The sequence below is a fragment of the Urocitellus parryii genome, chromosome 5, assembly GCF_045843805.1.
Source record: "Urocitellus parryii isolate mUroPar1 chromosome 5, mUroPar1.hap1, whole genome shotgun sequence".
NCBI classification, from domain to species: domain Eukaryota; kingdom Metazoa; phylum Chordata; class Mammalia; order Rodentia; family Sciuridae; genus Urocitellus; species Urocitellus parryii.
In genome coordinates, this window is record NC_135535.1 from 136,050,813 (window position 1) to 136,075,423 (window position 24,611).

At 38.0% G+C, this 24,611-nt stretch overlaps 2 protein-coding genes across 2 annotated transcripts in view; one reads left to right on the forward strand and one right to left on the reverse strand.

Moving 5' to 3' along the window:
• Positions 1-12,609, reverse strand: part of Stambpl1 (STAM binding protein like 1) — a 44,429-nt gene extending 31,820 nt beyond the window's left edge. The window contains exon 1 of the mRNA XM_077798940.1: positions 12,240-12,609. The gene's annotated coding sequence lies outside the window, so the exon portion shown is untranslated. The remainder of the gene's footprint in view (positions 1-12,239) is intronic.
• A 322-nt stretch (positions 12,610-12,931) lies between these two features.
• The window catches only part of Ankrd22 (ankyrin repeat domain 22), a 55,471-nt gene continuing 43,791 nt past the window's right edge, over positions 12,932-24,611 (forward strand). Inside the window, exon 1 of the mRNA XM_077799099.1 lies at positions 12,932-12,976. Coding sequence (XP_077655225.1) covers positions 12,932-12,976 — 45 coding nt within the window. The remainder of the gene's footprint in view (positions 12,977-24,611) is intronic.

The following is a 24,611-nucleotide window of genomic DNA, read 5'->3' on the forward strand; positions in this document are numbered from 1 at the left end:
GAAAAAAAAAATGGTAAGCAAAGAGACATATTTGCTAGGAGCAAATGCTGGGACGGAGAGGTAAAACTATTAAACAATTATTTACACAATTGTGTAATAAAAATGATGGCAACTGCTACAGAGAAAAATTAGAGGAAATGATGAGATTTATGTAATTGCTAGCAAAAATGCTTCTAGGGCAAGGATATATTTTCTTAGTGCATCAGGATACATAGATCATAGATTTATCTGATTATTGGTAATGTTAACTTTGACCATTAATACCTCTGTGGTTTTCTCCCCTATGAAGATACTATATTTTCAATTGTAACTATAAAGTATTTGGAGTCAGGGGGATATCTCAGTGATATCTCATGCATGAGGCCCTGGGTTCAATTCTCAGCCCCATTAAAAAAAAAAAAAAGTATGTTGTAGTATGTTGTAGGTAGTTATTTTTAGATTCTGAAAATATTTTTCTTCATTTTTATTTTTTATGACAGCAGAATGCATTACAATTCTTATTTCATATATAAGGCACAATTTCTCATATCTCTGGTTGTATACAAAGTATATTCACACCAATTCGTATCTTCATACAGATACTTTGGATAATAAGATCATCACATTCCACCATCATTTATAACCCCATGCCTCCTCTCCCCCCTCGAACCCCTCTGCCTGATTATCTAGAGTTCGTCTACTCCTCCCATGTTCCCTCTCCCTATCCCACTATGAATCAGCCTCCTTATATAAGAGAAAACATTTGGCATTTGTTTTTTTGGAATTGGCTAACTTCACTTAGCATTATCTTCTCCAACTCAATCCATTTACCTTCAAATACCATGATTTTATTCTCTTTTATTGCTGAGTAAAATTCCATTGTGTATAAATGCCACATGTTTTTATCCATTCATTTATTGAAGGGCATCTAGGTTGGTTCCATTGTTTAGCTACTGTGAATTGTGCTGCTATAAACATTGACGTGGCTGTTTTTTTCCCTGTAGTATGTTGTTTTTAAGTCCTTTGGGTATATAGACCAAGGAGAGGGATAGCTGGGTCAAATGGTGGTTCCATTCCCAGTCTTCCAAGAAATCTCCATACTGCTTTGAAAATATTCTGTTACCCATTAATTTTAGCAAATAAAGATGATTTTTGCCCAAAACAATTATTACTGTGATATTTGAAAATGGAGATTTTTCTATTTCCATCATTCTTTACATTTATTAAATAAGTAAAAATTCTTGGTTGACAGAAGTTGTTTTGTTTTTATATAAAATGTAAAAATTTAAGTTGGTGTGTGGGGGGTTGTTTGTTTGTTTGTTTTTGTGGGGCTGGGGATCAAACCTAGGGCCTTGTGCATGCCAGACCAGTGCTCAATGACTAAGTTATACTCTCATCCAAATCAATCTTTTTTATGATATCTACATCTCAGTCCCTGAACATTCATTACAAGGTCTTCAAACTCACTGATCATAAAAATTTTACCATTCATCTACCTTTATTTTCTGCCAATAATTTGATGGTTAGGCATTTTTGTATAAACAGCTTTGATCCTTATATAATTTATTTTTACATAAGGAGTGTGTCAAGATTGTCTCCTCATCGCCAGGTAAAATGTCCTTTTCTTTCTCTTCAAATTACAATCAGGAATTGATCCTCATATATTTTTACCTTCTTGTTTAATTCTCAACTCTCACCCATAAGGTGATCTGCCCAAACTAGGCACTCAGTACACATTTATAGATTTAAATCATCTGACAGTGATGGATAAAGTTGGAGAGAGGGCAGCAAGTAGCCACCCAAAGGGGAGAAAAGTGCAACTGTGGAATGAGGTTGGTCGAGTCTGAAAGGAATGGAGATGGATAATAGCTACAGAGGACACTGAAGAAAAATCATAGAACTTGGAAATTAAATGAACATAACACAATATAGGAGCAAAACTAAGGGAAAATATTGTAAACATCAGCATCTAAGGAAGCTGGAGATGGTGATGCTTCTAATTTCACTGTCAAAAGGTGAAGAAATGCATCTTTCATCTCCACAAATGAAACCAACACCCAGTGGATTACACAAAATGGCAAACCCTGGAAACACCTCCCTACCCCTCCCTGCCTGTCCTTCAACCTCAAGTCCTACCTGCCACCTATATCTAAGGATTTCAATGCAATCTCTAAACTGTCTCTCCAGTCTGCATCTTCTCACCATCTTTTCAAGATCTTCTTACCCTAACCACTTCTGCCCTTTTCTGTCTACATTGCTAGAACAGCCTTCTAACTGGTGTGTTTCTTTCTAGCTGGCTCCTCTTTGATTAATTCGATATACGACCTGCATTGTGATCTTTTAAAAACTTGACTGGAATACTGTCATTTCTTTGCTTAAAGCTCCTTAGTGGCTTGCCATCACTATTAATATCCTATTGTAGTTCCCCCCACCTCATCCATAGAGAATATGTTCCAAGATCCCCAGTGGATGACTAAAACAATGAATAGCACAAAACTTTACACATGATTTCCCTCTTAGTATTCCTACCTATGACAAAGTTTATTTTGTAAGTTAAGCACAGTAAGAGATTAACAAAAATAACTAGTAATAAAGTAGAACAAATGTAACATAATGCAATAAAATTTATGCAAATGTGGTCCCTTTTTATCTCGAAATATCTTGCATTGTACTCATCCTTCTTTGTTGACTGCAGGTCACTGAAACTGCAGAACTCAACACCACAGGTGTTGAGGTCCTGCAAATCTGAGTCTGACCCAGCTCATTCCTGGCCAATCTTCTTTCACTTGCCCTTCTCTACACACTGGCACCTTTGGGTTGCTAAAATGCACTGTGCAAAATCAATGAAAATACCCCCCTCCTTGGTTCACACTTCTACTTCTGATTCATCTTCCCAGTGTTAGTTTAACCAGATTCCTCAGGAAAGACACCTTGACCACCACCAGATTAGGACGCACTCTTGATTACAATACACCTGAAGAAACATCGGATAAATCCAAATCAAGGGATTTTCTATAAAACCACCAGCCAGTATTCTTTTTAAAAAGTGTCGAAATAGAAAGATTGAGCAACAACTCCAGATTTAAAAAGACTAAGGAGACATGACAACTAAATGCAATAGATGAACTAGAAGGCAAACTACAAGAAAAATTGGCATTTTTTTTTTTACAATATACACTCCTATTGACCAAGAAATTCCAATTCTAAGATTTCCCCATAGATTGTTCTGCCCAAATGCTACACACACACACACACACACACACACACACAGCAGAAATGGTTTAAAAATATTAAAATTTTGGAAACAAAAATAAATAGCTGCATAGGGCCACACAGTTGTTAAGTAATCAAATCTTGTTGACTCTAGACTTAAATCTTTTATCTAGTAGCCTATACTAATATCACAGCCAAAGAGAATGCTCTGGTCTGGGTATTTTATCTGGGCTGCAAAATCTGAAAAAATTTAAAATCATGGAATATTAATGGAATTAATAATATTGAAGAAACAGTTACAGAGTGTCTGATATAGTCCGTATATTGTGCTAGATCTGAGGTCCTAGAAAAAATCATCTGACCAGGCACAGAATGAGTGACAAATGCTCAATGTGTGTATACATAAATTTATTATAATGCTTTTTATAAGACAAAACTCAAATCCTGGTATCAAGTAATAAATCTATGATCCTGGAAAAGATTTTTGGATTCTTTACCAGTTTTTTGTATTTTCAAAGTGACCACTGTAAGAGTCGTTTCCTCATAACAGTTTGTGAAGAATAAAATTTAATATCAGCATGTAATATTCTTTCAACTGTACCTAGTACACAGTAAAAAAAACTAATAAAAGCTAGTTACTATTATTATTTTATTTTTAAGTAGAATTGGATGTCCATGTTTGAATCCAATAGCATGAGAGAGGAGAGTTTGATGTATATTTTCTTCATTGGCTTTTGTTTGGTTGTCCACTTTTGTGGCATGTATTTTATTTAATTAGGTAGTATGAATATACTTACATTAGAAACTGAAATAAAATAAAATAAATAGCCATAAAAGGGCATATTAAAAAAAAATCTGGCTTCAAATCAAGCCTTTAGAAGAGACCCACATGTTTGTGCACTGAGCCACAGACTTGCTCAAGTTAGAACATTAAGTGAAAAAAACAAATTGTAAATTAACATACAAAGCACGACTTCATCCTTGGAGTACGAATATATATGTATTAGTTTATATTGGTACTTGGAAGAAAAAAGTCTGGAACCCCTGTGCGTACACAATCGTCTTCAAGTTACATATCATTACCATGTGCTGATTTCTTTTCTTAGCTGATCTCTCCAGGGTGGGACCTCGAGGGACTTTCATTTTCAATTCATTCATTTCTGTATATTTGTTATCAGTCTGTATCACTTTATAAAAAGACAAATTATAAATTTTTTTTAAGTCTTAAAGCTTTGAGTCAATTGTTCTAGATTTGAATCCTGGTCTCTTCAATTTCTATGTGTGGGAGAAACTGATGGCTAACCTAGGTAGTTGTTATGGTTTGGATATGAGGTGTTCCCCCAAAGCTACTGTGTTAATACAGGAATATTCAGAGGTGAAATGATTAGATTATAAGCGCACAACCTAGTCAGTCCATCCTAATTTGAGTGGACTAACTGGGTGATAACTGAAGGCAGGTGGGGCCTATTTGGAGGAGATAGGTCACTAGGGGCATGCACTGAAAGGGTTCATCTTCCTTGTGGCCGCTACACACGCATTTCTAGGATGCCATCAACAGAGCTGTGCTCCTCCACTGCACCCTTCTGCCATGATGTTCTGCCTGATCTTGGGCCCAGAATAATGGAATCAGCCTAATAATGACTGCATCTCTGAAACCATGAGCCAAAATAAACTTTTCCTCCTCTAAATTGTCCTTGTCAGGTATTTTTATCACCACAAAAACCTGACTTACACAGTAGTCTTAAAGTTACATATCATTAGCATGCAATTGCTGGAAATATCAATTTACCGGCTATGTTCAGGAATACAGAGTTGGAGAACCCTATTGCAAAGGCTTTCAAAGTTGGTCTCACCAAATTCTGCACCCAAATCCTCACCCTTGTTCTCTTCTGCCTTTATGGTGACAAACCAGTCTGCTTTACTCCCTGTTTCTTGATCCTGTTTCTGGACTAGATACTGTGTGGTCCTTGCTGAGGAGCACATTTGTTTCCATCAGGTGAGTCCCCTGCTCGAAAATGCTCGGTATCAACATAGTACCTACCAGAGGGAGTTTAAACACCTTAGCTGGACAGCCCATGAAGGCTCTCAGTGTAATCAGACTCCCTTTCCTTCCTTCTGTATTATTAGACTATTTATCACTTCCTCCTATGTCTTCCTCAACTTCTCTTATCTAATCATCTGCCATTCAGAAGGACACATAATATTATCTCTAACATATTACTGCCAACTGTGGTTTTCTGATTCTGTCCATCAAAAAAATAGGAATTATTAATAAGATGAGAGAAAGTGTTTTACTCCATTATAAGCACTCCAAGACAATAATGAGGTGTTTGTACTGAAATATGTTATTATGTGAGAATGTCTGTGGAAATCAGTAAGAATAAATGCTGAAAACATAAAAGGAGAGGCAAAAGATTGAGTATAAAATGAGTTTTTTTCTCAAAGTATAGTTAATGATCACCTATGTCAGGATTTTCTGAGAAGACTATTGAAAGGAAGGGTTCCAGCTCCACCCAAACCTTCTGAATAACAATCTACGGAGTGGAATGGGGGACATTTTATTTTTTGGGGGGGGGATAATTTGAGAATCATTGTCCTAGTTACCTTTCTACATCTTTCAATAACATCACACTTGACAAAAGGAAAATGATTATATATACCATAAAACATGCCATACATATTTCTTTCAAGATCCACTTTTTGATTTCTTGCATTTTTCATGAATTGGAAAAGCAAAATTCCATCCCCACCAGTGATTTCAAGTAGTTTTAGTTTTACTTATATATAAAGTACCATAGTTTCAGAAAGGAGTTTTCCTGTGCTGTTAAACACAAACTAACACATGAAAGATTTTCCAAGCTTTTCTTTTCTAATCTCATTCCAACCATCATGTCCATAATGTGCCTATAATTAAAGAGAACTTACCTTGTAGGACAATTTATCAACCAGCCTTTCAGAGAAAAAGAGGTCAGAAAAAAGGACAGAGTCAACCCACCAGAAGATAGAAGCACAGACCCCCAGGCAAGAATGAGCTCTCTTCCTTTTTTCTCAGTTGTTGAAATGTGCATTTCTAGTGTTAAAAACATATGGCTCTAGTGATAGAGTATTATCCTGTCTAAAACAGGAAAAATGAAAAGGCAGTATCCTTAAATGAGGTGAATTTAACCATAATTCCGTTACTGATTGTAGTTTTCCTTCTGCTTTTAATTAAAGGTACAGAAATTATTGCTCCAGACACTGGCATTAGAAGCACAGAGCTCACAAAAGGAGTCCACACTGGGACTTCTCCCTGAACATGGGGAAATGCAAAACAGGCAGTATTCACACGGAACCAGAAGGGTTAAAAATGAGTCATGCTGGCCTCATGTTTCCAAAATAAGCCAGTGAATCAAGTCAAACCAACAAAATGACTATTCTGTGATGGGTCCCTTAGCACTTATCTCTTATCTGGGCATTTGCTGAATTTCTGGTTCCAGTACTAGAATGACACTAAAACATTAAGGATGGCAAAACCTCCAGTTCGGTCATCCTTAATCAAGTCTGTACTCATGAAATTTTTGAAAAGTTTTTTCTAGAATGAATGGAACTTTAACTAAATCATAAGATACATAATTTACACAAAAGGGTAAATCAAAGAATACAGAGTATATTTTAAAAGATGAGATTTTATTTTATTTTTCCTCCACTAAAGAATTCATTCTATCCATGAGTGTCATGCAAAACCAGAAAAAACTGGCATTTACTTAGAAAAACACAATACTGGGGCTGGTGGTATAGCTCAATGGTAGAGCCTGTTCTTAGCATGCATGAGGCCCTGGGTTCAATTCTCAGACCAAGAAAGAAAAGAGAGAGAAGGGTGTGGGAAGGGGAAACCCACAATAATAGGTATAGATTTGTGAGTTATTTATGAGAACAAAGATGATAAGCATTAGTGTAACAATGTCAAAATATGGAAATCAGTGATGGCAGATTCCATTCTAGAGAACCTCTGGAGAAATTGACAATTTTCGTTCTTTACTGCCACAGCAATCTTCCCACCTATAATTAAAATCTGACCTCCTATAGTTATACACAATAATTTCATCAAGTTAAAGAACAGTTAAAATTTACTTTGCCACTACTCTGTAGAATTTTCTGAATTAACTGTAAAAAAAAATGATTAGAAATGCCATCATCACTTCACCAGGCTCACAAATGGGAGAGATACAAGACTCTAGGGCCAAGGAGAGAGATGAATGGCACCAAAGTGTCTCAGAATATTGATACTTACTCCAGAACCTGATATGCTATATTCAAGAGTCATCTCCTCCCTGCCTCCAGAAAATAACCACTGAATACTGAATACATGACAGTTGTATGTGCTGTACATTTCAATGGTATTAGGCAAAAATAACAAATTTTTAAAGCCTATGTAAAAACACAAACTATAATACTTTTTGACAAAGAACTTCAAAAAAATTATAAAATATGAAAACATTGAGGAAAAAAAAACTGTAGCCAATAACCTGTGTGCTAATTTTATTTTAAAGATAGCAAATCTACATTAGGGATGACTGCATCTCGAAAACTCCATGAGAACAATCCCACACTGTTTTTACTCGAATCAGCATCCCTAGCACCTACCATGTGGGATAAGAAACAGGAATCTATTCAAGATAGGAAAGCAGGTGTTGGAGTCAAACTGTCTATCATCTATCTACCAGCCTATGACCCTGAGCAATTTACCTAGCCTCTTCGAGTCTTACTTTTTAAATTTGTAAAGTGGTACCTATTGCATAAGGTTGTTTTATGTGTTAATAAAAACAAGAATAACAAACACATAAAACATTAACTTTTTGCCAGACACTGTTCTAAGCACTTTTCATTTATACTTATTTAGGTATGCATTCCTTCCTGGGCCTTATGAAATAGAAACTAACATCCCAATTGAAACATGAAGAAACGGGGACTCCAAGAAGTTAGTAACTTGCACAGAGATATACAACTGGTCAGTGGCAAAAGGATTTCATTTCCTAACACTAATCATCCTTGAAATTTCATATGTTATTCCAAGTACTGCTTAATACTATCTCTGGCATACAGCACAAGGCCAATCCTTAACATTGATTAGGAAATACTTGTCAAACATTTGCATAATTCGCAGGATACCCAGAGCCCAGCAAGAAGAAATGCAGCGATCAGCTGGCCTGAGTGGGGGTAGAATATGTTAGTGATCATACTTGTGTCCTTTCCACATGCAACAAAGAACTCTGATGTCTGACTTCCTGAAGTTTTCCCTTCTTCATCTCAATGACCAGGGCTCTTATATCATACTGTCATCACCTGACGTCAGATAATCACATCCCCCTTTCTTCTATTATTCCACTCCAACTCAATTGCCAAAGTGTTCTCACAAAAAGATGCTTCATCCCTTACTCTCTGTCAAGGAACCTACAACCAACTAACAATAAAAATTCTTCTTCCTGGCTTTCAAGGACCTTAATAAGTCATGGAGGGAACATGTCTTTAACTCTCATTCAAGGGCCCAAGTACCTACTTATCAGATAAAGACTTGATATGAATGGCCATGTTTGATTATGCAGAGAATAGCAGTATTTGTGTTACTTCAGAAAGTCGATAAGCATTTTCTTTATGTTATGTATTTATTTTTGGACATAGCTCAATAAAAAATTTGAAAATATCACTTGATTTTATTTAGAATGAAACAAACTTGATCAGAGAAGCATATAAAGGGAAGAATATTGATGAAATTTTGCATTATTATTAAACAATGCAATGTTAATATTTAGGTACACTTTGTATAGCTTTCTAATCTTTCATCTTGAAGTTAGATTCTGAATCTCATAGAAAACCTCTAGTGATTAGAGAAGCCAGAACTAAAACAAAAGGAAGGCATGACTTCTTGTATTCCAAACTGAACAATGCACCATTTCTAAAGTTCCTTGAAAGGTTAACAGCCAATCACAACATAGGAATTACTGGAATTTATATTAAGGAATTGCTTTTAATAAACACAAGTTACTAAGTAACCCACCAGCCTGGATTAATGTCTCTAAACCAACTGCACCAGTAGACAAAAATAACATGGATTTAATTTAAAATTTAGAAAAATCATCAAGTAGTATGGATTTTAAAGACTTAGTCAATTGCCAAATGTTCAACTGGCCCCTCCGCTTGGCATGAGGAGATGCAGGATTGTACTAGAAGTTCATGTGATTTGCTTAGAAATGCAAATAATTTCTGACAAAAGCCACATCCAGATTATTCCTGAGTTGAACATTCTGATGTCAACTCAGGATTTCTGAACGTACGCTCACACAGCCAGTTGGATAGTTCACATATCCAGACAGCTAGAATAAGCAAGTCAACAGGTACCAATATAATAGTTTTAGAGGGATTGTTATTGTTCCTTCACTTGAGGAAGATGGTCTTCTTAGTTGGTTGTATCAATGGGGCTGCAATTTGGTGAAAGGTTTGGTGATTCTTTTAAAGTTATGACTAGAATAAAATCAATACCAGAAAGGTCAGAGTAATTAGGTTGGGAAGATAAAGACATTCTAGGATTTGTTATTCATTTAACAAATATATTTATTGAACAGCTGCAACCCATTAGCCCTCAGGGATGGAAAAACAAACTAATATTTTCAGGGAAAACCATGAGTCATTTCACATAGTTTTAACTGAAGTCACTTTTTTTTTTTACAAAGCCAAGAAAAATTCCATTATTAGAATCACAAATCCAATAGCTTAATTAAAATGTCTTTAATTGGCAGATGTATCCACTAGGAAGGCACCTGGCACTTCCCAGAAAGCATCTACATGATTCCCTGTCATATTTTTGAGCAAGAATTATCAGGCTTCTCTTTTCTGTAAACTGCAATCTCACTCTTTATATTGTAGCTGTAAATAGGCCTGGAAAGAGTCCTTAAAAAGGAGGGATGTGACCAAACTAAGTCCTATATCCTAAAAGTAAGAAGAGGAAAACTTTTAACAACAACTCTTTAGGTATTTTTATGCACCCTTTTCAGGAATCAACCCCATAAACACCCTCTTTCCAGGAGCAAATCTGTCTGCTGAGGACACATGAAAGTCCTCTCAATGCCCTCTCCAAACCCCACCCAGGCACTAAAAGTACTATGAAATAGGGCAACAGCAGGCAAGAAACTGGACTTGAAGACTGAGATACAGGTAAAAGACTTAGCATCTGCTTCATAGTCCAAATGGTGTTTACTCTACAAAAAAAAAGTATAAAACAAGTTTCTTCTCAAAATTCCCAAGAAACAAAGACAGGCCTAGTTGCACACATCTATAATCCCAGTGGCTTGGGAGTCTGAGACAGGAGGATTGAAAGTTCAAAGCCAGCCTCAACAACTTAGGCCCTGTATCAAAATTAAAAAGACTGAGGATGTGGCTCAGTGTTTTATGTGCCCCTGTGTTCAATCCCTTGTACCAAAAAAAAAAAAGAAAAAAATTCCCAAGAAACACATGATGCATAAATTACAACCAAAGTATATTCAAAAATGTATTTCCATGTGGCAAACATTTGCTGTATGTAAACTTTAACAGAAAGCATGCAGTCATTATTTTCCATGTAGATTCCAGTAACATTTCATGCCTTTTAACAGAAGAAGCACTAATGGAGCAAAAGGTAAGAAGAAGAGCCTAGGGCTCAAAGACATTGACTCCAGTTTAAAATTAACACAAAACATGTATAGTGTAGCTACAAATATGTCAGATATAATTCAGTCATGGAGTACATTTTGAACTTAAATTTACCATCCATCCTAAAAACATAAAATTGCCAACTGAAACAAGGTCTGGGAAAACCATAAAACATAGTGGTTAAATCTCTGTAAAACAACCATAGAAAACTAATGCCTATGGGCTGGGGATGTAGCTCAGAGGTAGAGCTCTTGCCACTGGGTCTGCCTTTCATCCCCAGGACTGCAAAAAGAAAAGCAAACAACAACAACAAAAAACTCCTCCCCCAAAATTGAAACAGGAAATCAAACATTCAGGTGTAATTTATCTGCTGGAACAAATCTTCCTTACCGATTTTGACAGGATCTTGAATCATGAACCATAAATCAGCATCCTAGAAATATTCTCTATATTCCTGAAAAATATTCTCTATATTCCTGAAAATGTCTTAAACTCCAAGACTTAATTTTATTTTCAGCGATTAACAGGATATTTAAAAAGCAGTATGGTCACTTACTTTGAATGATGTCTGTTTCACTTGCTACCAAACACTGATTTCCGGAAAGCAAGCCGCCCCTCCTCCCTCCTCCCAATACTAGAGATTTTTTCCAATCCTCTAGACCAGCTTCAGTTTCCTGAATTATTTATTCCTTCAGCAATTTTCTTTTATGCAATTTTCTTTTATTAAACTTCGGGTACTAAAGCACGTTAGGCTTGGTTGTTTTAGAGTTCTGGAGAATTGTGTTTTGTTGACATTCCACTTCTTAGTGCATTTTACTGGGGGTTTTCAGTGAAGGCTAAAGTTATTCGGAAGGCAGAAATGTCTTTAAAGGATCGCTCTGAAAAGGCAAAAAAAAAAAAAAAAATCTAGAAAGGCGTCCCACACGCCTTGCAGGAGTAAATGTCAGTCTTTCCAACCCTTGCCCCCCTGCTTCTGCACACACGCACGGTCACAGAGCGGTGATCTTTATGTAGACATTATTTTCACGGTTGCATTCCAAGTCTGAACAAGAAAAGCACGCGCACCTAGGTACAAGTTTGAGCCAGAGTCCCGCCCCCTACCAGGAACCATAGCTTCCTGCCTCTGCCTTCCCCATCAAGGTGAAACTAACCCCTAGCGACTGGCGGAGGAGCGCACGGGAGCCGGCCGGACCACAGCGCTGGCTGGAAGGAAGCAAGCAGACAGCAGAGCGCATCTTCCCCAAGGAGCCAGCCGGCGCCCCGACGCCGTCAGCGGAAGAGGGGCCGGCGCGCGCCGAGCCACCAAACACGCTCCTGGCGTGCACACTCGCTTGTGCCGGAGCGCGCTCACACTCTACCGCACGCGCGCGCGCGCGTCTACTCACCAGCAGCCCTTGATGTCCGGGGCCCGCGTGGGACGGCGACCGAGACAGCTGCCCGCTCGTGTGCCGTGTGCCTTTGGCATCCGTCTGGCCGCTACAGCCCCGGACTCGGTGGCTTTTGCTGGAAGGTACTGCAGCGGACTGATAATGGCACCCAGCTAGGAGGCGCCCACCCGCTTTCCGCGGCGTGCTTTCTCCCTCTTCTCCCTGCCAGCCGAAGAGCTTTGCTAGTTCCACTCGTTCGGGGTCGTAGGTTGCTCCCCTTTCTCCTATTCTTCCTCCCGATCGTAGCCCGCCTGCCCAGCGCCGGGGTGGAACAGCGTCCTTGCAAACCCGCGCGCAGGCCCGCTGATTCGCAACCTGCAGCAGCTCTCCCTGCTGCCGCCGCCGCAGGAAAAGAAATTGTCACTGCGATGGTCCTGGCTTCCCCTGCCCCAGCCCCTGGGTGCCGCCTCCGCCTCTGCCTCCGCCCCCTCCTCCGCGGCCATAGCCTCCCGCATTCTGCAGAAAAACCTCGCAGGTGGCAGCAGGGCCCTGCGGACGGCCTAGAAGGAGCGTGAAACGGTTGGGTGCTACTTACCCATCTGAAAACCACGCCTCTTGCCCAGCCCGCGACCATCTGGACTCCCCTTTTATTCCACCATCACTTTCACCCTGATGGACCAGAATGGTGACCGCAGAGCACACAAGCTGTAATGCCGCTGGATTTGACAGTGAAACTGGCAACGGATAGGGTTTTGGTAAAAACCCCACTCACACATATACAGGAATTCCATTTTGACATTTATCCATAACTGGACATGCTCACCAAGAAAGACGTTATCTCTCCTACCCACCTTCCTGAACTTCGTATTATCCTAGCGCCTGGATATTATTATATTGTTATTATCACTTCATTCGTGTGGTTTTTTTTAAAGAAAAAGAAAAAAAAAAAAACATGGTCCTGGCATTGTGCTAAGCACTCAATACATGTAATCTTATTTATCTGTTACAAACCCGTGTATTAAAAGTACTCGGATTTTTTTCCATAAGAAAGACACAGAGAAGAAAAGTTATTTATCTTGGGTTGCTTGCCTAGAAAGAAGTAGAAGTTTAAAGTTAAATTCACATCTGGGAGCAAAAAATTTAATAAAAGCCACTCTGATCTGATATCAAAAACTGTTTCTGTTGGCTGAACAGATTCTATTAGTTTGTAAATATTTTACTAAAGCTGCTGGTACTGGATAAAACTCAGGCACTGTTCTTGAGTTTGGTTGGGAGGCTAGCTGCAAATGGGAGAAGCGACTACAGAGTAGGATGGTTGGCTTTCTTTGGAATCCAGACTTCTAGCCCTGGATCTGTCACCTCGCAAGCTATTTGGTCTCAGGCATTTCATCTTATGTGTCATCATCCTGCATTGATTTTCTTAAATAAAGAGGTTTGATGGAAGCAGTTGGCATCCTTAACTTTTAAGGGTTTGAATTTGGTTCCAAATTCTAAATTCAGGAAATTTCACAAAAATTCAGATTTTTTTTTTTTTTTTGTATTTTCTGAAAAGCTATAAGATGGGACAGTATTTGGTCCTTGGAGGGTCTAGCAACCATCAGCTGGAGATGAATAGCAGTTGTTCCCTTTAGACTGTGAAGGTGCTCTTCAGTTTTTTGCATTCTCCACCACTCCTGTCCATTTACCAGCCACCTCACTGACATTTAAGAATTGGTAGAAATTTGGGTTGGCAATTCTGGACTGCATCTCATGATCTACTAGACAATTTAGAATTCAGTGACAAGAAGGCTAACCAGTGGCTGGTATGGTGGCTCAGTGGTAAAGCACTTGCTTACCATGTGTGAGGCACTGGGTTTGATCCTCAGCACCACATTAAAAAAAATAAATAAATAAAATTAAGGTATTGTGTCCATCTATAACTAAAAATATTTAAAATAAAAAAGAAGAAAGCTAACCAGAGTCCTAAAAAGTATTATGAATAAAGAATTCCAGGCACATATTTATAGCAGTCATTAATCATACATGGATGATCTTACTACCAAGCAGCCAATTCGTATTAAAAATCCAAGTGCAGTGGCACACAGCTGCAGTCCCAGCAATTTGGGATGCTAAGGCAAAATGATCATTTAAACTCGTCACACCTAGCAGCTGGGGCATCATTAAGTGACTAAGTTCAGCCAATCAGAGTCTCCTCTCACTCTTTGAATCTGGATTCTGTGAATCAAGAAGAGACGTTTTTGAAGTAACCCTGTCAGGCAAGGCACATTGAGTGGCACATGCCTGCAATCCCAGTTGCTTGGGAGGCTGAGGCAGGTGGGCTACAAGTTTAAAGTCAGCCTTAGCAACTTATCGAGGCCCTATGTAAGTCAGCAAGACCCGGTCTCTAAAGAAAAATAAAAAGGGTTAAGGATGTAGTTCAATGGATGAGTGCCCCTGGATTTGATCCCTGGTACCAAAACCAAAAGTAACTCCATCATCCGTGAAGTAACTTTTATGTCTGGGGACAGTAATGCCTGAAGTGACAGGTGGTAGTGTCCATCATGGCAGTGCCAGTGGTATCTAAGCAGGCTGTTGGAGTGATGTAACCTATTCTGATTCCAGCTGCCAAGTTTCCCTGCCTATTTGGTGAGCCTGATTCTCCAGCCTCCCTGTCTCTTTGATATGCCACTTCATGGTCTCCAAATACATTTCTCTTCTGATTAAGGTAGCCAAAAATTATTTCAGTGTTTACCACCAAGAGGTTTGATACAATTCTGGGGGTGATTCATTAATTGAGTCATTAATTGAGTCAAAGAAGAGTGATCACAGTATATTTATATAACCTTTATCTTAGAGAATTTTAGTGTGTTTTGTAGTTATACTTGAATTCTTAAAGATCCAATCTAAATAATAAGCAAAAAATACATTTTTTAACAAGATAGACTCCCTTCCCCTTACCAATCATAAGCTAAGATTGCTTGTAAATACCTTTATACCAGTCGAGGTGCAATGAAATGAACCTTATCTAGTGCATTATCCAGCGCAGTTATCTGGTGGTGTAATTTTGATACATTGCTTGGAAAGAAATTCTTCAGTACATAAAGTGTGTATACCCACCTCCCCAGTAATTCTACTTCTAAGAAGCAATTTGTTCGGAGGAAATATGAAATGAGGAATAAGATTTTCCCATTGAGATATTCATCACCAACATTGGGAATCCAAATGTTTAAAGTGAGTTTTTAAAGACATTAAACCTACTTATGATACAATATTAAGCAAAAAGATGTAAAGATAATATTTGGATAATCTCAAATAGGTAAAAACAAAAGAAAAGCTATGGGAAAACTTATTAAAATTTCCTCTTAGAGATTCATTGGAAATTATACCTACCTCTTTTATTTATAATTTTAATCTTTTTAAAGAATATACTTTCCTTTTATTTAGGAAGAAGAAATATTTAATAATTAAAAAATAAACAGAGCTGGGCATGGTGGCTCATGCCTGTAATCCCAGCAGCTTGAGATGCTGAGGCAGGAGGATCTGGAGTTCAAAGCCAGCCTCATCAAAAGTGAGATGCTAAGCAACTCAGTGAGACTCTGTCTCTAAATAAAATACAAAATAGGGCTGGGGATCTGGCTCAGTGATCCAGTGCCCCTGAGTTCAATCCCTGGTACCAAAAATAAATAAATAAATAAATAAAAACAGAATTGGCAGTCAGATAAAGATGAAATTCTGTCTATCAAAGTGCCTCACTTTTATTTATTTATTTATATATTTTTTTAAAGTGCCTCACTTTTAATAGAAACATTATAAATATTTCAGAGGAGCATGAAGTTGGGAATAAAGCAGAAAGAGAAGGCACATTATTTCAGAAAGAAGAGTGATGAATTAAGGGATTATGACTCCCCTGTCATTTGCTTAGTCGATGGCATCTGTAGAAATAGAGCATTACATTCTAAAATGCTTCATCAAGCAATGTCATGTTTAAGTATGTCCCAACTGAAGACAAGTGACAAAACATTAATATCTTTCTCACGGGATGATGAGTGATCTGGAACCAGGACTCAGATTTTTTTCCTGTCTCACAACACCAGAGATAGATCTGTTCTAAGAATTTGGAATCCCCTCAGGGTGGGGGTATTCAAGACAAAAAGTTCCCTTCTTGCCTCTGGTTGGTCAAAACATGGAGGTTTACTACTCTCTTTGGGGCACTGGAAAGCCAAGAGCTTGGGATAGTCTCTTAATTTCCCATCTGTGGACACCCTGGTGGGATCTTACTTCTTGGAAGTGATAGTACAAACAGAAACTCTGTAGGGTTGAATTTGCTTTCACCCAGAAGCTAAAACTATGTCTATGTCCTCCTCTAAGTATGTTCACAGAATGGTGGACAAATAAAGTGTGCCAAGCCCTGACACTAGGCATTCTTGCTGACCCCAAAGGGGCTGAAATCCTTGTTCCTTCAGATTTAGGATTTCCTGTTTCTGGATTGTTTTTAAAGTCAAAGTCTCCAGGAAAAGACAAATATAAAAATACCCAACCAATTAAATTGGAGGAAATATTTATCTCAGAGATTATTGTATACTTAAAAGTATATGCCTTGGTGGCCAGAGTTGTGGCTCAGTGGAGTGCTTGCCTAGCACGTGTGAGGCACTAGGTTTGATTCTCAGCACTTGATATAAATAAATAAAATAAAGGTCCATCAACCACTAAAAAAATTTTTTTTAAACTATATGCCTCAGAAATAATCATATCTTAAAACACATGTTCTTAAAACCCTTGTTTTGATATTATTTTTACCAATAGTTCTGGAAGTATAGTTTAGGAATTCCTGAAATTCTTTCAGACACTCTGCAAGGTCAATATCATTTTCATAAAAACACAGTGCATTATTTGACTTTTTCACTGCAGTTCTCTCATGGGTTTGTGATGGAGAGTCCCAGAGCAGTATGTGTGATCTCACCACTCAAAAGCAGGTGCAGATAGGAGAGTCCAGTCATCTACCAAGCTAGACAGGAAACTTTTGTAAAGAGAAAAACCAGGGCTGCAGATGTAATTCAGTGATAAAGTATTTACCTAGTTTGCACCCTGGGTTTAGTTCCCAGCACCTGAAAAAAAGAAAAGAAATATAAAGAAATCTTGAGATTAATCACAGATCTATGCTGTTAAAGAGCTAATAAGTTCCAAATAATTTATTTTTCGCTTGAAGAGTTAAGAGAATTTAACCTGTGTCACTAAATGCAGGAATAAAGTAATTCAAAAATAGAAATTTCAAGCACACTTGATGTTTTTTTTTTCCCCATTTCTATGCTTTATTTTTGTGTTCTCTGCTTTAGACTTGGACAATTTTATACCTATCATGTCTCTCTATTCTGTCAACTGCATGAGGTTTGGGAATACCTGGAACCTACTCCCCTGCTGTTATTTACAAACTGTCCTGGACCTCAGGTACATGAGCCTAAGTATTCTCATTGGAAACATAAGAATGGTGACTTTAGATAACGCTTGAGGTAGATATGAAGCTGATGAATATGCAAACATTCTGACAACTATAAAGTGCTTTGCAGATATAAAGCTTCCTACTACTAAACATTTCCATATATGGGCAGATATTGAATGAAAAATGTAAATTCTCCAATACCATTTGATCCCTTGGATTTAATAAGTCATTAACAAAAGACCAAATATCAATTGTATTGGGGGTGTTAATGTTTTAAAACATTTTTTGCAGACTGACTTATAGATGCAAAGCAAGTATCAGGAAGGAATGAAAGGTGGAAGGAGGTGGGAGAGGGGTGGAGATGGGACAGCATCCCTCCCCCTCACCTTCAAACATACCCTATAACACTCATATCTCCCCTAGGGCTGCTCCAGTGTAATAGGAACCCTTTCATCATAGGCTTTTGCTATTATTTAACAGCTATTCAGGTGTTTTGAACAGCTTCCTTTAAAAAGAAAACATGCTAGATACACAGATGGCATTGTACTGCTTATTTACTTTGTCAGCACAGAAACAATATCTTCTGCTTATTAAAAAAATGAGATCACTACAAATTTTACTGTAGTGAAAAGTAATACCTTAAAACACAACTCTTCAAGTTTTCTCTGGATATAAAAGCAAAGACATGCTATTTTCCAGAGACCAATACTAAAAATAACAGTTCTCTCAACACATACGTAGGCATGTGCTGCTGGGCTTAACACTTATGCTCATAATGTTGATGATTCTTACATCTGCTCAGGATGGCATAGAATAACACATACTGTGTGCTTTGAACAACAGAAATTCATCTTTCACCATTCTGGAGGCTGGGGAGTTCAAGGTTTGGGGTCAGATAATTCAGCCCTCATGAGCGTCTTCCTCCTTGCTTGCAGACTTGTGTCTTCTCAGTGTTATCACATGGTGGGTATGTGGGAGGAGCGGGGAGGCATGAAACCAATCTCATTGGATTAGGACATAATCAGGATGATCTCATTTAACTTTGTTTTGTTTGTTGGTTGTTGCTGGGGAGTGAACCCAGGGCTTTGTGTATGCTATGCAAGTGCTCTATCATGAGACTCCACTTAATCTTATAACTTCCTAAAGGCCATATTTCTAAATATAATTCCATTTGGGTTAGAAACTCCACATATGAATTTTGAGAGGCTATCTATAATTCAGTACATAGCAACTGATTTACCATTTGAAAGTACTGAATACACCTTGGATGAAACTATATAATATATACCAGTTTCTTAGGAATTTGGTTCTCCAAGGGACAACATCATAATGAATCTGTCTTTTTATACAGTGACTTGAATTCAGTTTCTCTGATGGATTGTGGAACTTTACCATGATAATTTACTCTGTCATAATATTATTCTTGTTTTCAGTAAACATAAAGAACATTCTCCCCTCTCTAAAAAAGAAGGGAAAATTCTAAAAGGTTATTGAGATTGCCTGTCTTTTAATTAATATTTTTTTACCAGAAGAATCTTTACTTTTCCTTGAATTAGAAAATAGGATGACTGTTAAACCAACAGAATGTTCAAGTTTTAGGATCAAAACTCACTGGAGATATCATGTAGTACAACTTCCTTACTCTAAGGAAACTAAGATCTTGAAAATGGGGACAATGTGCCCAGATCACTGAAGATAGCACTATAGTCTAGTCTCATGTCTTTTCCATTATGGTCAGAAAATATAATTAGTTTGCCACTTACTAGTTTTATTAAATTTTACCTTTACTAATTGTACATTGCTGCCCCATGCATGATGTTAGTTGGCTCCTTTAGCTATTCTGTTAGATAGTAGAGCATAAATTAGGCCAAAGGATAGAAGATTGTTTTTCTGGAAGTGATTCACAGAATGAAATGGAAAAGAGAAGCCTGCAATCTGCAAAACAGGAGACAATATTGTTCAGAATTAAAGTGGCGCTCAGCAGGTAGAAGCAAATGGGAATCTATTCCAAATCATCAAGAAATAAGTGAATCTGTGAAAGCTGGACATCAAACCGGCAGAGCACAAAAAGTGCATTCTTTTGTTTGGAAGGCTTATACCTTACCTCAAGGGTAAATGGATTCATTTTTCTAAGGTTCAGTTTCTTGAGGAGTAAATATAATAGAACTTTATGACAGCTAAATGAAATCATGTCTATAAAGCATCTAGCACTATGTCAACTATAGGACAGTCTGTGGACAGGATTTGAGCCTGGACTACAAAAGGAGTGGTGTTATCATTGCTTGAGATGCAAAGAATAAAATAAAATCAAACAATAGTACAGGCTTTAGTCAGACAGTGATGTCCTTGGGATGAATGCAGAAGAAATGCCTGGAAGTGTTGAGATGTTAGCCTCATGGTGTAGATTTGGGGAACATCTGCCAAATAGTGACAGGAAACCCAAATAATGCACAGGGGCCTCAAGGAGTGTGAATGGGGAAGGCCTGTGCATCAGGAATTGAATCTTAACAAATGTCCCCCATGTTCTGGGCAGTGCAAAGAAGAGGGGCAGGAAAGGATGATCTTAATGACAACTCAGGCATCAGAGAGTGAGTAACATTACTGATAACTGCTGACCTTAGAGATCCTTATCCATGCTAGGTGCTGTGCTGCGCAATTGGCTTGCCTTGGTTGACCTGTGATGTAGGTCACATTAACCTCCTCGTTAACACAGATGGTGGTGCAGCCATGATGGGAGTTGGTGCCCTGAGCCATTGGAAGAGTATCAAGAGGCTCTTGAGATAATGATAAGCAGGGACATATGCTGCAGAGGCTATAAGAACAAGTTGAATTTTTAAGTTCCCAGGTGGTATCTTCACTGAGTTAAGTTTGAGTGGGTGACCTTTTTATAGTATCTTTTACAATCCAAAACATTTCTCCCTATTTGGATCTTTACAACCAAGAACATGAACCATCTTGGTGTAAAGCGAGCCTATTTACTCCAATAGTTAAGAGAAGATGCTTTGAAGTCAAGACAGACCTGGGTGTGAATCTCAGCTCTTCCACTTTACAATGGCATGAAGTCTGGACAAGTAAATTAACCTCTCTGAATTTTCATGTCCACATCAGTACAACAGGGACAATAGCCCTATTTCAAAGGGAGTTTGTGAATATTCACTGAACTTGTATTCTGAAGTGCTTACTTAGCATAGTGATCAGCACTCTATGGTCTCCTGGCAAAAAAAAATTATCACCATGGTTAGTAGTAAAAGAGAATTCTCAGCAAGCAATAACTGAGACTTAAGGAGACATCCCTGAACTCTCCTGAAAATTAATGTGTTCGTGCAGTAATAAAAGCTTTTGTGGAGGAAGGGAAGACAAAGTCTATGTATTTACAGTCCATTTAACTTGTTTTCCTAGACAATGGTACACTTGTAAACATTTGATTACTTTTTCAGCCCCTGTGTCTGAGCCAAACAGAGATGTTTGCAATGCAGGCTAGACAAAGGAGACATAATGCATCTATCAACAGATATTTCATTAAGATTTGGGAATACCTTGATTAAAATCTTGACTTAGCCAAAGGAAACTGTTGCAATAGAGATACCTTAATTCTAGCATTAATTTAGAGCCTGGAGAATGATTTGAATTCTAGGAGCTCTTGGTTCATGGGGGATGGTATTATATGTGATCTTGGAGTTTTTTCTTTTTTCTCTGTTCTTGGTACTGCTATTCTTTTTTTTTTTAAATTTTTTCAATTTTCCTCCAAAGAACATCTATTACTTGTATAATACTAATATTTTACGTTGTGAAGGACACACACCTTCTCTCTCACTAACAAAACACTGTGAAAGGCCATTTTTGCAAGGGGCATTAGGCCACTGTGTTCAAGATGATTTGGAGAGAGGCTCTGCATGCTAGTTCAGGGAAGGGAAAATATTCCCTCCATCCTCTGAGGGTCTGTAATACTCTGTGAAATGAATGGGCAGTGGGTAGGTTAACAGGATAAAAAGGTGTCCACATTCGTTATTGTGCATGGGAGCATCACATGAATGAAACATGAGTACCCCCAAACCCAGGGAGAATTCTAGAAACTTGTACACCCTCCTCATCAGGGAAAGGGGAGTGGAGCTGTAGGCAACTTAGGGGATGATAAATAAGATGACGGGGCCCTCAGAATCACAAGAGGTGTGGCCTGTGACAAAGTTTCTCTGGGCAAGTATCACCCTCTAGTTTCCTCTTCTGTGAGGAGAGGTTTAATCTTCCCTGGTTGATGAAATTCCTGGGAAATCATGACAATAGAGTTCCTTTTGGAGGACGAGTCCTTAGGCAGGTAAGAAAGTTGAGAGAAAGCCTCTGCTGTTCCCCCAAACTGACCTCAGTTTGAAGAAAACAGCAAACCAAACCACGTACTTTGTGGTGGCGTTTCCTGCTTTCAACTAAGGTGTTTTCCCACAGTAAGTCTCTAAGATGAGCCTCTGAGAAACAGTTGGGTCCATATCTACTACTGCACACACTGCTCTTTTTCGATTGAGACAAACATTTCTCTTCTTTTACCCTAGGCTTTGTAGAACGACATTTAAACAATTACCCAATCAAACTTTTGAGGCAAACAGCCAACTATTTACTTCTTATATAAAACTAGAATATTTTCTTTCTTCATATACCTGTTGTTTATTTATTTCTTATTTGTTCTAATTAGTTATACATGACAGCAGAATGCATTTTGATTCATTGTACACAAAGGAGCACAACTTTTCATTTCTCTGGTTGTACACGTTGTAGAGTCGCACCCTATGTGCAGTCATACATGTACCTAGGGTAATGATGTCCATCTCATTGCACCATTTTTCCTACTCCCATGCCCCCTCCCCTCCCCTCCCCTCACTCCCCTTTGCCCAAAGTTCTTCCATTGTTCCTATGCCCCCTCCCCCCATTGATCAGCATCCACTTATCAGAGAGAAACTTTCATTTTGGGGGATTGGTTTACTTTGCTTAGCATGATGTTCTCCAACTCCATCCATTTACCTGCAAATGCCATAACTTCATTCTTCTTTAAGGCTGAGTAATATTCCATTGTGTATATGTACTACATTTTCTTAATCCATTCATCTGTTGAAGGGCATAAAGGTTGGTTCCACAGTTTAGCTATTGTGAATTGAGCTGCTATAAATATTGATGTGCCTGTGTTACTATAGTATGCTGATTTTAAGTCCTTTGGACCAAGGAGTGGGATAGCTGGGTCAAATGGTGGTTCCATTAAAAAAAAACTAGAATATTTCTAAAGAAGAGAACCAGGGTATGAGCAAGTCTAGAGATTCAATGCACAACATGAAGACTTTAGGTAATAAAATTGTACTCTATTTAAGACTCATGCTAAATTAGTAGATTTTATAGTTTTGTTTTTGTTTTTGTTTTTGGTACCAGGAATTAAACCCAAGAGAGCTTAACCATTGAGCCACATCTCCAGCCCATACTATATTCTATTTTCTAGGCCCAGTCTTTCTAATTGCTTAGGACCTTGCTAAATTGCTGAGGCTGGTTTCAAACTCAAGATCCTTCTGCCTCAGCCTCCCCAGTCACTGGGATTATAGGTGTACCTGGGTACAAGTTCTTGCCTTAAAAACAACAAAAGTGGGGCCAGGGGTGTAACTTAATGGTAAAGTGCTTGTCTAGCATGTGTGAAGTCCAGTGTTCAATCATCGGACACACACACACACACACACACACACACACAAACACATATACTCTCTCTTAATTGTGAAATGGTGGATATATTAATTTGTTACACTACAGTAACCTTTATACATATATATTTTTTCGTTTGTGTGTTTTTTGTTTTGGGGGTACTGGGGATTGAACCCAGGGGTACTTAGCCACTAAACCACATCCTCAGACATACATATAGATATAGATATAGATATAGATATAGATATAGATATAGATATAGATATAGATATAGATATAGATATAGATATAGATATAGATATAGATTTAGAGACAGGGCCTCACTAAATCCTGCCTCAGCCTCCAAAGACTGATTACAGGCATTCATGGCTGTGCTCAGCCTATTTATTTGTACATTTTTGATGCTTGGGATTGAATCTAGGGCCTCTCATATGCTAAGCATATGCTCTACCACTGAGCTATACCCCCAACCCACAAAATGTATTAAAAAAAAGAAAGATTCAAAAAGAAGAAACAAAATTCACACACACACACACACACACACACACACACACACACACACACCCCTCCACATATCAGTCCATTTATTTTTTGCAGTGCTGGGGATGGAACCAATAGTTTGCACATGCCAAGCACGTACTCTACCATTGAGCTACACCCTCAGCCCCAATGTATATTTATTTTATTAAATTAGTATTAATATATATGCTCTTTAATAATTTTTTCTCTTAATGTATGGTGAACATTTTCCTACATCTTTAAATATATTCTTAAAATATAAATTCTACATCCAATTACGCCAGCTTGATACATTGTTGCTGGATGATTTATAAACACCCAGCACTGAGAGCAGTACTTCCAGAGTCTTGGTTCTCCTACTTCCAAGCTCTTTACCCTTAAATAAGTTACTCAACCTCTATAAGCCCCAATTTCCAGACCTCTAAAATAATGATTATAATATTCTCTACTTCAATGCTTATGTGATAATTCAATAAGATAATACATCTAAAGTACTGATCAAGAAGGTTTCTAGCAGGTAGTAAACAATACTAAATACAATTGTTAGCATTAGTAATAATACTGTTAAGTTTGTCTCTACCATACCTTTTGATGACATATGTCATCTTGACCTAACAGGATTATTCCATTTTTGAGTAGGAATCCCCATATTCTTTTTTCTTCTGGGGGGGTCATATAGTTTCAGGGCACATTAGCAACTGTGTTAGTTTGGAAATAACCATTCCAGGCTTCATGTCCATCAATTAAGACACATAGTCTAACTTTACATTTTATCATAGTCATATCCC